At 38.2% G+C, this 13,150-nt stretch overlaps 1 protein-coding gene across 1 annotated transcript in view; it reads left to right on the top strand.

The window, feature by feature from the left end:
- Positions 1 to 13,150, top strand: part of IGSF9 (immunoglobulin superfamily member 9) — a 1,174,198-nt gene that overhangs the window by 1,071,707 nt on the left and 89,341 nt on the right. Inside the window, exon 18 of the mRNA XM_044059432.1 lies at positions 3,542 to 3,584. Coding sequence (XP_043915367.1) covers positions 3,542 to 3,584 — 43 coding nt within the window. The remainder of the gene's footprint in view (positions 1 to 3,541; positions 3,585 to 13,150) is intronic.

The raw sequence follows: 13,150 nt of genomic DNA on the forward strand, positions 1-13,150 counted from the left end.
AAAAATTGGCATATAATCACCCAGGACAAATGGGTCTTGAATATAGTGTCCCAGGGCTACAGGTTCCACTTTCACACCCTGCCAAAGGCAAAAGGCATGCCAGACCTGCCACAAAATCAATGGGCAGAGGCACAAAAACAGGTTTCATCCCTCATGGACATGAGGGCCATTCAGCAAGTACCACAGCAAGAGCAGGGACAAGAATTTTACTCAAGACTATTCCTGTTACCCAGAAAGGATAAAGTCTGGAGACCAGTACTGGACCTGTCTGGAGACCAGTACTGGACCTGTCTACTCTAAACACTTTCCTGGATGTTCCAAAATTCAAAATGTTGACTCTGCAGCAGCTTTTGCCCATGCTGGGCAGGAATACTTGGCTGGTAACTTTGGACCTAAAAGAGGCATACCTGCATGTCCCAATCAGACAAGATTGCAGATGATACCTCAGATTCTTAGCTGGATCAATGCACTACCAATTCTCTGCACTGCCCTTTGGCTTATCTACTGTGCCCAGGGTCTTCACAAAATGCCTGGCACCAGTAATTGCTTTTTGCAGACAAAGGGGAATTCAAATATACCCTTACTTGGACGACTGCTTTATTCAAGCAGAGAACAAAGACATTCTACTGAAGCATCCGGTATTTGTAAAAAGATTATTAATTTGCCTAGGGTACACGGTAAACGAAAAGAAATCAAAGCTAGTACCCTCTCAAGAGATAATATTCCTGAGTGCAAGCTTAAATACAACTGCCCAGATGGCTTATCTCACGCCAGACAAACAAAGGCAACTGACTTTTTACTTCGAAATGTTGGCAACAAAGACCCAGTTATCTGCAAGAAAAATTCTGCAGGCTTTGGGCTTTATGGCCTCCTGCATTCTACTAATTCCATATGCAAGACTGCATATGAGGAAACTACAATGGTACCTAAAAAGTGTTTGGACTCAACATTGCCACAGTCTGGAAACATTAATTACCTTCATTTCCTGCCTACAACAGGAGTTTCGATGGTGGGCACAGGCCTGTCATCACAACAAGGGACAGCCATTCTCTCTACCCACGGCCAGGCAGGCACTAACAACAGATGCATCAGACTATGCCTGGAGAGCACACATGACAGGGAAATGTATTCAGGGAACATGGCCAGCAAGCCAAATGCATCTTCATATCAATCAAAAAGAGATGCTAGCTGTTCAGAATGCCCTGACAGCCTTCAAGGATTTACTTCATCCAGGACAACTGTTGATAAAGACGGACAATACTACAGTCATGTGGTACATAAACAAGCAGGGAGGCACACATTCCTACCCCCTCTGCAGACAAGCCATGACTTTGTGGAACACAGCATTGACTTATCAAGTACACCTGCAAGCACAATTCCTGCCAGGAAGGACAAATACTCTGGCAGACGAACTAAGCAGAAATGTCAAGGATCCTCACGAGTGGAAACTAGATCAACAAATCTTCAACATGATAACAAGGAAATGGGGATGCCCAGACATAGATCTATTTGCCTCCCCGCTGAACTGCCAACTACAGAGATTCTGCACAAGGGCTTAGCACAAACAAGCATGGAAAGTGGATGCCCTTTCATTCTGCTGGAAAACCCTTACAGTGTATGCCTTTTCTCCACTGCCTCTCCTTCCCAAGGTACTCCTAAAGGTCAGACAAGAGAAGCCAAAAATGATACTGATTGCCCCAGACTGGCCATGCCAGCACTGGTACCCAATCCTAAAGAGCTTGTCTCAAGGTCCAGCCTGGACATTACCCCAAATTTCTCATTTGCTGACCCAACAAAACAATCAGATTCTACACAGCCAACTCAAAACCCTAAATCTGGCTGCATGGCTGATAATTTAACCTCTCAGAATACACATCTCTCTAAAGCAGTTATGGATGTTATTTTGGAGGCCAGGAGGCCCAGCACCAGAAAATCTTATACAGAAAAATGGAAGAGATTCTGTGCTTGGAACCAGGGACACAGAATGGACACGCTTGTGCCAAATATTCCTCAGATTTTACAATATCTAACTGAGATGCCCGACAAAGGCCTATCCTTCTCATCAATTAAGATCCATGCCTCTGCCATTTCAGCTCATTACAATTTGGATCCACCTATTTTTTCTCATCCACTACTAAGGCAGTACCTCAGAGGGGCCAAAAACATAAGACCTCCAAGGAGAGCTCCAACACCTGCATGGGACCTCAATTTTGTCTTGGAAAAGCTCACACTGCCTCCTTTTGAGCCAGCCTGACATAAAATACTTATAATGGAAAACAGCTCTGCTCCTAGCAATAACCTCAGCAAGAAGAGTCTCAGAATTACAGGCACTAGTGGCTGTGGAACCTTTCATTATTTTTCATCTGGACAGGGTTTCCCTAAGGACAAATCCAACATTTATGCCTAAGGTAGTGTCCGGTGTGGCTCTTAACCAAGCCATTCATTTGCCTACCTTTTATCCAAACCCATAAAATAAGGGGGAGAGACTCCTGCATTCTTTGGACATACATAGACAGCTACGCTTCTACTTGGACAAAACTAAAGCTTTCAGAAAGACTGAACAACTCTTAGTGGCTTATGCTGCAGAATCACAAGGAAAAGCTATTTCAAAGCAGACTATTTCAAAATGGATAGGCCATTGCATTAGTTTCTGCTATTCACAACATGGCAAATCAGTGCCTAAGGGCATTATACCACATTCAACAAGAGCAGCAGCCACTTCAGCAGCCTTCCTCAGGGGAGTACCAACCAAGGACATTTTGGAGGCTGCAACTTGGACTTCAGTGCACACTTTTACAAGCACTACCACTTACCTCTTTACTCTAAATCCAGAGCAGGCTTTGCCACTGCAGTTCTGCAGGGCCTCATAGCCACTCCTAATTCCATTTATGACCAGCCACCCAACCTCAGCTTTGGGATTCTACCCAAGTGTAATGACTGCAACAGTGAAACACGATGAACATAGTATAGTTGTGTACCTACCATAAATGTAGATGTTCGAGTGTATTCACTGTTGCAGTCCAGGTCACCCTCCTACCACCCCCCTTTTTTCATTGCTGGGACTTCTCTGTACTTCTCTATTCTATGCAACCTATGTGGTGTATTTGTTTGTAGATGAAGATATTGTTTATGTTAGTGCATGCTTTTTTATAAGCAGAATTTTTAGCATACCCTTTTGGGGGCACCTGACATCTGGGGCAAGAAAAACTGAAGAAAATGGTGTCAGCTGCATCTTTTATACCCTTGGCACACTGACGTCAGGGAAGAGGCGACAGCAACCAACGCCAGACCAGGACTTTGGAATTTAGGCCGACTGCGGGTAGCCTGCCAGCAGGATAACCCAAGTGTAATGACTGCAACAGTGAATACACTCGAACATTTGCATTTATGGTAGGTACACAACTGTACTTTGTTACCCAGAAACTGTAAGCATGCAGCCATCTTGGAAATGTTTTATAAAATGCAGTGTCAATCTGTCTGCAAATGCTGTTTCGTTTTGATTGTCATGTGACCTTCCCTTTGTGTTCTCATGACCTTCTAGATCCATCAGTTGCCTTCTCTCACAAGAAGATTCCACCTCAACAGTAAGTGTACCCGATTCCATGATGTCTTTCCATTGTCCTGCTTAATCCTTGCTTGTCTTCTTTCCATGAATTCTGTACTACAAATGTTTGATGGTCTACCTAATCTTAATATGCTAAACATGATTCTATCTAGATGTTTGTGTTTGCACTGTAGATAAATCAACAAAAGCATTATTTTAGGGTGAAATACTTTCCACATAACAGGGATATATGCATTTGCTCCCTTTAATCTGAATAGAAGTGTGTAAAGTAATCATTTAACCACAGCAGATGATGGGCAAACATAATATTTAAGAAATATACTTCTGTCTAATTAAACATTTTATGTATATTAGGTATATAAAGTATTGGGTGCACATGTTTTTCATGCAAGGGTATTTATTTAATAAAAATCTTCATCATAAATGTTGTTCTTGTATGTTAACAGATATAAGAGTATATAATGATAACACACATTGCATTTTTTAATTCATTTTATTATAAGAGCAAGTGCCAATGTAGCATGGTATTCATCAACTAGATGCATCAGATGTAGCACTAGGTATTTCAAGACATGCAAGAAAAATATATCTGTAATATAATTAATTGATCCTGGAAATGAATTAAGAACTGAGAAGAACTAAAATCTTGGTGTAGAACATATTTCTTGCCCACTGTGAATGACAGTTTCCTCTGTAAACAACATTTTGTTTAGAGAAGAGTTCTGTAGTCTACTGTTTGGAAGGTATGAAAGCAGCAACATCTAATGAGCAAAAATAAATGTGGCAGAACTAAGTAGCTAGTAATAGTGAAGCAGTTTATCCCAAGTTTTCAGAACATTGTTAGACATTTATAGAAAGCAAAGCAGCCTTTAATCATGGCACAGATTGAAGTTAATTATGAAATGCATTGCATCAGCATGCTGTAAGTAAAATGGCTAAGAGTGAGACAAAGCATTAGGGGTTTTAACAAGTGGTGAAAAAATAGGAGTCATTATTCTGGTTATTAGAAAGCAAAACCCAAGAACAAGCACAGAGATAGCTGTACATGTTTTGAACTTCTTATCACATTAACCATTGTTTTCATCTCTGATGTTGAGATTTCTTGCTGTCATATAGCAACTTTGTGAATGAGCATGGAAACCTGGGATTATGTTTTCAGTAAGACTGTTGAATACCCAGGTTCCTTTTAGAGGGTAGGGTACATTTAAAACTGATACTACATGTTCAAACCTTGGTTAAGATAAAAGTTTAACAAATCTGATTGTGTCAAGCATCGTGGAAGTACAAATTCTAGATTGCTACACAAGGGAATAAAGGGGTCAACCTCACTTGTGGGTAGCATTATGACTGTGGGCAATCAAGTAGCTAGGTTGTAGTGAGAGGGGCAACTACCCTGGGTGAAAAATGTTGGGAAGTGTGATCCTTTGACCCCCAGTCACTTTTTAAAGCATACTGGCTTTTAAAAGCTAATATTGCATTGACAATCAAACCTGAGCTGCTTGCAGTTAGCTGCAGTTTAAAAGTATTAAAATATATTTTTTTAACTCAAACTTGAGATATGTAATGCTCTGTGCAGAGTATAAGCTGTAGCAACTGTTTGCTATATTTGTAGCAAAAAAATTGCTACAGTTTAAAAGAAACCATGACCTAAATGGCTGTGGCAGTAGGGGGTGCTTGTTTTATGTTTGGTCCATGTCCCAGTTTGGGGGTGGCTGAGTGTATAGGGTGCCATCTGCAGGAAGTGCCCTGAAGAGTTGAGGGGGAGGGACACTAGTTCATGAGATGGGCACAGGGTGCTGGTTAAGCCAGCTGTGCTTCTGACTGTAAGATATAATGCCGTTCCTTCATTAATAGCTGTGGCAATTTGCTAGTACCCATTGATCACTTCCAATGTGTCAGGCAAAAATATCATTAACACCCTCTTTCCAAAGAACACCTCTGGTGTCAAAGCATAGTTTGATGCAGTGTATTGCACTTTTTTTTATTGTGATATTTTATTAAATATGCATTGCACTCGCCATGCATAGAGGCAAGAGTACTCCAGTATATGTGATTAAGTGGATCTTTGGATATGCTGCAAATCTGCTGATCTTTTATTGGGCAGAGCCTCATCCTTTTTCTGATATTCATCTGAATGTACTAAAACAGCAGCAACTGAATGTAGTTATATAATAGATAAGTGCAGACTTTTTACATTGCTCTTACAATGCAGTAATGTATGACCTGGTTTTATTCAGCAGGTGTACAATTACACAGTGTCTTGCATGGAAGATGAGACTGAAGCTAGAAAGAAATCGGGTCTGTCAGTTTGCACAGAGGATTAAGAAGCTGTTATTGAGCTGTTTTTTGTGGTCAAATTGTCCAGGCTCTGGTTCCCTCAGTCCCCATTGCCTAACTGTGTAGCATTGAAAGCACCCCAAGGCTGAGACTGGAAAAAGTCCACACAGATCAGTACTGTACCCCAGTTAATAAATACAAATAAAATAAATCAGATCTGGTATAGATTATAAGAGTTAAAATGCTAAGTGAATGAACAATGCCTATGTCAAATTAAAATACAGAAATATTAATAAGACAGCATCTTCCCAGACTACCATCTCTTCCTCTAAGTCCAGTCTGATAAAGGACAGCATCCCCCAAATGTCAAAAAAATACATTTTGTTTCTTTCAGATGAGTTTCAGGACTGCCACATACACATAAAATGTTTAAGCATCTTTCGCACGGTTTGCAATCTGTTCCAACATTTGTAGTTTATGTTCATTTCATTTCATTTTGGAAGTCTGGCTATTTTTGAAATCTTCCATAATTTCTTTTGGATATCTGCTGTTTCCTATCTCACAGTCACTGTGGATGTCAATGAATGAATTAAGGAAGGGGAAGTCACAAGTCATATTTGCAACATGAACCAAACTAAGCAAGTCACACCTTTCATTTTCAAACTGGGTCAGCTCACAATGTAGGGCTAACACTACATAACATTCAGTGTGACGTCTCACACTAAAAGTGCTGAGTGATAGGCCAGTTGACACAACAATTTAAAACAGATTTAGTAGTTCAGGCCATTTGGAAGCTCTTTCTATCAAAACCTATCAAAACATTTAAAACCTGATTAAAATTGTTTGAAATAGCATGCTATTAATAAAATTCTGACAGACAATTTTACATGTTTTTTGAAGTGCATGCTGTAGCTTCATATATTCAATGGACAGATGTTTTCAGGCATTAAAGCCATCTTGGAATATAGACTCCTAAACTTTTTTGTGAATATACCTTATGGGCAACGTACAAGCCCAATCTACTTTTAGTTAATGTTAGGGATTAGGTGCTCCTAACAAACAACAACAGGCTGTTCCAGCAACTAGCAGTAAAACCTTCACATCTTAGGAATGTTAATAGCAGGATGTCTTCATGAGCATCTGCTTTAAGCTCAATTTCATATAATTCTAGTCCCATATGGAAGAGCTGAGAATCTGAAGAAGTATTCAAGCTTGAAAGCACTTATCTCAATAAATCATAAAACATGAATTATCTGTAGTCAGTTTGTCTTTTGAAAAAAATAGAATGTAAGTTTGGATTTATATTGTTTTTAGAAATAAAATAATTTAGATGAAATAAGTTTTCTAAATACTTTGACTCACAACAAACCTGTGTTGGAAATCCAGTTTGATGTGTATAACCTTTATATGGTCAGGTTGGATTAGTGATGCTGGAGTCCACACACCTGCAGATGGCATTTGATTATCAACACTACACAATCCCTTAACACTTAGAGCTGATGAGTTGTTCTTAAAGCATAAATTGTTATTAAACAAGATTCCAAAGTCTTTAATAGTTTCAGATACTTCTATAACATAATGGTCCGTCATAATAAGTGTCCAAAGTTTAGCATTTTATATTTTATAGTATTGATAACACCATGACTCTTTTAATCATGATTATAATATCCTCCAGATATGCAATTAGTGACAATATGTTATATGGATTATTATTGATTGAACTGAGCATTAAATTAGGTTAGCTTTAAAATTAGTTAAGGTAAGGTACTTTTCTCATTTTTACTAACTTTATTTTTTTAACTACCTCAGTCTGTTGCCTGTCTTACACGCCTTTGTAGTCTGCATACTCATAATACACTTAAATCTCTTGTTTCACCTCAGTACTTCAATACAATTGTATTGCCCATTCTTGTATAACTTGCAGATTTACAGATATTTTTTTCACCCATGGCAGCTGTGCCACCTTCTCAGCCCAATTCATTTGTTCCCACTATGCTGGGGCTCATTCTCATCCCCTACCCCCTATTCTCACCAACCTCCACTGCATCTAAACTTGTACCATTCTACCTCCCACCCCCCAGCAATAAAACAACCAACCAAATATAATCAGGCATCAAACTGGCTTAACTTCCCATCTTCCAAACTCATTACAGCCCACCTATCTCAATTCTCCCAGCCTACTACATCAAAATACCATTATAACTTCCACCCAGCTAACTCTATCTCCCAGTAACTTTTTATAAATTATTTATGTTTTCATTTATTTTCCTTAAATAATTTTGCTAATGTGTTAACTTTTTATGTATCTACAAGTGTATGTCCTGAGGTTCTTCTCCATGTTAAGGACTACTTTCTTTACACACTTTTATCGAATCATCACTTGTCACATAGGCAAATTTACTGTTATACAAAAGTAATCAAATTGTATTAAATTAAGATTAGCAAATATTATTCTTCACATATATTGCTATAGATCATATAACCCAAGCAACATTACAACAATTATTCAAGTCCTGCCTTTTTTAAATAAGAAACATCATTATTAAAAACCATCACTTATGATGACATAAGCAATCTTGTATTAATATAAATGAAAATAAACCACACCGATACAATCCTAGTTGCAAGCATTTTACATCACAAACCATACTGGCACACTCCCAGTTGTAAATATTATACATCACTTATAATCTACCCAGTTATTTTCAGTCAAACATTACATAGCTCATTTAAGTCCTGCCTTCTTTTAAACCTCATTCCTCCCCTGTATATATTGTTCCCACAATTTCCATTTTTCCTGTGTAGTTTGCCCCTACCCTTTTCTAAAGATCTCCGTTCCAGTTGTTTTATCTCTGTTACTATATTCACTACTTCTGATATAGTTGTTTTAGATTTTGATTTCCATTTTCTAGTAATTGCGTTTTTATCAGCCACCATAATTAGACACAGCAAGACCTTACCATATAACTTATGTATAATATGCTACTTCTTCAGTCTACTCTAACAGTTATACTAACCATAGTCAACATTGCCACTTCCTACCACACTCCTGTCCCACCGTCACTTTATTTTCCCCAACTGTGTACTCCTATTCAGCAAGCATGAACCCATCAACTACAAAATTGCACACAGTGTCTACCCATTAGGAATTCAGGCCCTCTTCAGTTGCAGCTATGTCACAGAGAACACCCAGACAGATATATCAGTATCAGACCTAAAAGTTAAATAAAGAATTATTTTTCACCTTCTCTCAACACACTTCTACTCTCTCACTCTATGGAGACATCCATTCAAACCCTAGACCATCCCTTCAAATCAACTAAACCCCATCTGACCCATCAGCTCCCATCATTGCCAACACATAACCCACTAATTGTAACCACCTCCTATTATAGATATACATAAACTTCAGAAGCATCTACAACAAAATTACAGATGTCCATGGATGTGTTGCAGCATACAACGCAAACATTCTAATCATCACTGAAACTTGGCTAAAACCAAACACTGAAGGTGAAGAAGTCCTTCCCACAGGATTTGATAAAATAAGAAGTGGTGAAGTACACAAAGCTGAAGGAGTTGCAATACTTTTTTAAAAATGCACTAGACATCACCAGATACCCATTGAGTCACACCACCTACCCCAACACAGAAATGTATATTACCCTCCTACATCTGAACAAGCTATTTGTATTGCCATTTTATATATACCCCCAGGCAGCAACATTACCATTCTCAAACACCTCTTAAATGTTTTTCCAGTCATGTAAATAAAGGAACAATTTTTACTTGGGGGTAGAAGTATAGACTGCTTGTAAACACTGATTCCCCTACCCTCTCTATTAACCTCTTCAATTTCACTCAGGTAATCACTTCACCCACTGGAATTGACAAGTACAGCAACAGGCACTTACTCACCTTACCCTCAGACATAAACACCTTTGGCTGCCTCACAGACATCAGTGACCATCTCCCCACATTTATTACAAGATAAACTAATCACAACCCTAAACGTACAGTATTAAAACAAATATATATTGGCTATCTTCTTTTAACAAAAATGCCTTTATTGCCTCTACCAATACAACTGGAATACTGTAAAAACCTATCACTAGAATATGCTGTTACCTATTTCAGTAAAACATTCCTCAACATACTAAATAAGTTAGCTCACATAAGAACAAAAAGAACCAAAAGTAACCCTGCTCTGTGGCTTGACAAAGAAACCAAACAGCTCATGCTAAATAGAAACAAACCCTGGAAGACATGGTATAAAGATAAAACACAACTGAAGTGGCAAACTTTTAGGCAACTTAGAATTTGATGTAAACAACAGGTCAAAATTGACAAAACTGCATTCTTTCACTCACTTGAAGGCAAGCATCACCACAATCCCAAAAAGTTCTGGACAACCATAAAAACTTTGCTATACCATGGTCAAACCACCATCCCATCTCCTACCGCAAACAGCAACACAGCCTCCATAGCCACCCAATTCAACACAGACTTCATTCAATCTGTCCTCTCTCTCTCTATGTATATATATATATATATATATATATATATATACGAAAATTTAATCCACCCTCCCATCTCTCTATACTACCAACAATACTCACAATACCCCTATATTTGTTCTTTCCAACAAATAACTACCTCAGCTACCAAAAATTACCCTAAAAAACTGAAAACCACTTTGCCAGCTGCTGACAGACTCCCACCCAAGTAGCTTAAGTTAGCTGCTGATGTACTTTTCAATATTTTCACAAACAACCTGCAGAAGTCCAGAAAACCATCCATCTTAGTACAACATGTCAATGATGCCACCATCATCTAATCAGCCTGAACCCTTCCATTACTTCAACAAATGACTCAAGACTCATTCACTTCCATACAGTTATGGCTAAAGGCTCATCTCATTGGCTAATCCTAAATGCCAAAAAACAAAGTTAATGCTTTTCACACACATGTCTTTCAGCAACCTGTACACCCTTTAATGTTTTTTCAGTAAACAACACCAGCATAGAAACTGTAACAAATGCCAAACTACTGGGAATCATAATTGACAGCCTAAAATTTGACCTGTATATCACCCAGGCCATCGAGAAAATCATCAAAAGCCAGGTTTTCTCTACCAAAACAAACCTTACCTCACATACTCATCAATAACATCATCCTACCTTCTCTCCTCCCTTCTCTATGCCTCACCCATATTAACCAACATTCAGTCCCCCTACTAAATAAATTAGAGGCAGTTATAAAAAAATAGCCAAGTTTGCAGCTAATGCATCCTAATGTATGCACCACTGCTTAACAGTAAAGATGTTCAGCTGGCTAGAACTACCTAATCACCTTACATTCACTCAACTTCAAAATGCCCAGAAAGTAATATACAAACCACACTCATGTCCTTCTCTACAAAACATTCTTAAGCACTATTCCCCACCTCGTTGCCTTCAGTCAGGTAATCAGAACCTACTAATAACCTTCAAATCCCTAATACCACTACAAACCCACTATACTAAACCTATTCCACCAGATAGTGAAAGTCCATGTCTATCCCACTAAAACAGGACAGCTGTGCATCTAGCTTTAAGCATGGTCTGAAACAGCACATAGACTTTTCTTGGTTCTGTTCCTGTTCACACCCTGACACTCTCTCTCTCTCTCGCAGATCTCTAGATTATCACCCATAATTACACACCACTTAGTCTGAGTGCATATTGTCTTCTGGAGAGAGTCATTGGTGTTGCAACTATGTATGTCTATTGTTTAAAATGTACTGTTTTCAAGTTTTTGGTAAAATACAATATAAAACAAACAAGGTGGGGGCCACACCTCCCAATCACCCCCCCCCCCAACTATATAAACTAACTCCAGGATTGCACTACAGTGGGGAAAAGGGCATATACCTTTCAGTTGTCTTAACAGTACTCTACACAGTGTCATATATACTAACTGCAGTTCAGTGAAATGAGTTTTCAGTAATTAGAGTTTTCAGCGAAATGGTCAGGGTGAAATGAAATTCAGTGAAATGAGATTCAACGAAACAAAGTAGACCCAGATATAGATATAGATATAGATATAGATATAGATATAGATATAGATATAGATATAGCTGTGGTAGTTAAGAATAACACTCAAATTCTGGAATCTGTTTGGTCGACTTTCTTTGGTTGACAGTGACAGATTCCTATAGGAATAAGCTGAATAAAGCCATCAATGGCTAAAATAAAATATTTAATATTACATAGAAATTATCCTGCCATGTTATCTGGCCCTGTGATGCCAGTGTTTTAATTATCATTAAGGATTATTTAACAATGTTGACAATTATGACCAGATTATCTGTGTCAGTAATATCTTTCCTTATGCTATGAGTGATGTTCAAAGACATGCAGGTAGATGCGTGCGTGAATGGGTGTGCCTTCTTTGAAGATTGGGCATCGGGCTGGTGACTCGGCACCATAAAAAGCCACTGCCAATCATTAGCAGACTGGAATTCCTCTGTGGCGACCCTGAAAGATACTCTGTGCTACATGGTATTGATATGCCAAAACCACCCACTAAATATGAAAAGTGTTTATTACATGCATTAGCTCTGGACTTTGAGTCATTAACTATGGTGTCATCAGTTAACAATTGATCAAATTTGTGATGACATAGGCTGAAATAGCTAACATACTTAAAAATGATTTCTTGTTGGTGTTGTCAACTGCCAATCAATGACCCATATTAAACAATATATTAGATTATATAGTTAAATTCTCCATATGCACTCAGTGAATGCAGAAGTTCGGATAAAGCATTTTAAAGCAGTAGAAAGACAAGACAACAGTGACTTGATTGTGTCATATAATGGTGATACATTGTGTGTTATGAGAAGAAGATGACCTGGCACTAAAACAAAGTCATGTCAGAAAGGCAACCCCCTTAAGACCATTTGTGCATATGAAGTTAATAAATAAGGTTAACTGGTTAAAGTAAAGCCAAATCTTTATTAATGCGCATATAATAAAAATATGATAAAATATATATTTTAACATTTTCCTTTTGGAGTTACTTCTTACCATCCTTTGGTAAGGTGGGCTGTCAGATGGAAGGAATAGGTTAATTTGAACAAGTAAAGAACATCTCTCTATTGCTGTAATGGACAGAAATCACTGCAGATTTTTTAACAAAAAAAAAAAAAAAAAAAAAGTGTGACCAAGCCCAAAAATTATCATTGCATCCTCAAGTAAAAGACTGTGAGATGACTTTAAGATGATATTTGCAAAATGGTCTCAGTAAAAAACTGTGAGATGACTT

The sequence above is a fragment of the Protopterus annectens genome, chromosome 17.part0, assembly GCF_019279795.1.
Source record: "Protopterus annectens isolate FY-2018-M chromosome 17.part0, PAN1.0, whole genome shotgun sequence".
NCBI lineage: Eukaryota > Metazoa > Chordata > Ceratodontiformes > Protopteridae > Protopterus > Protopterus annectens.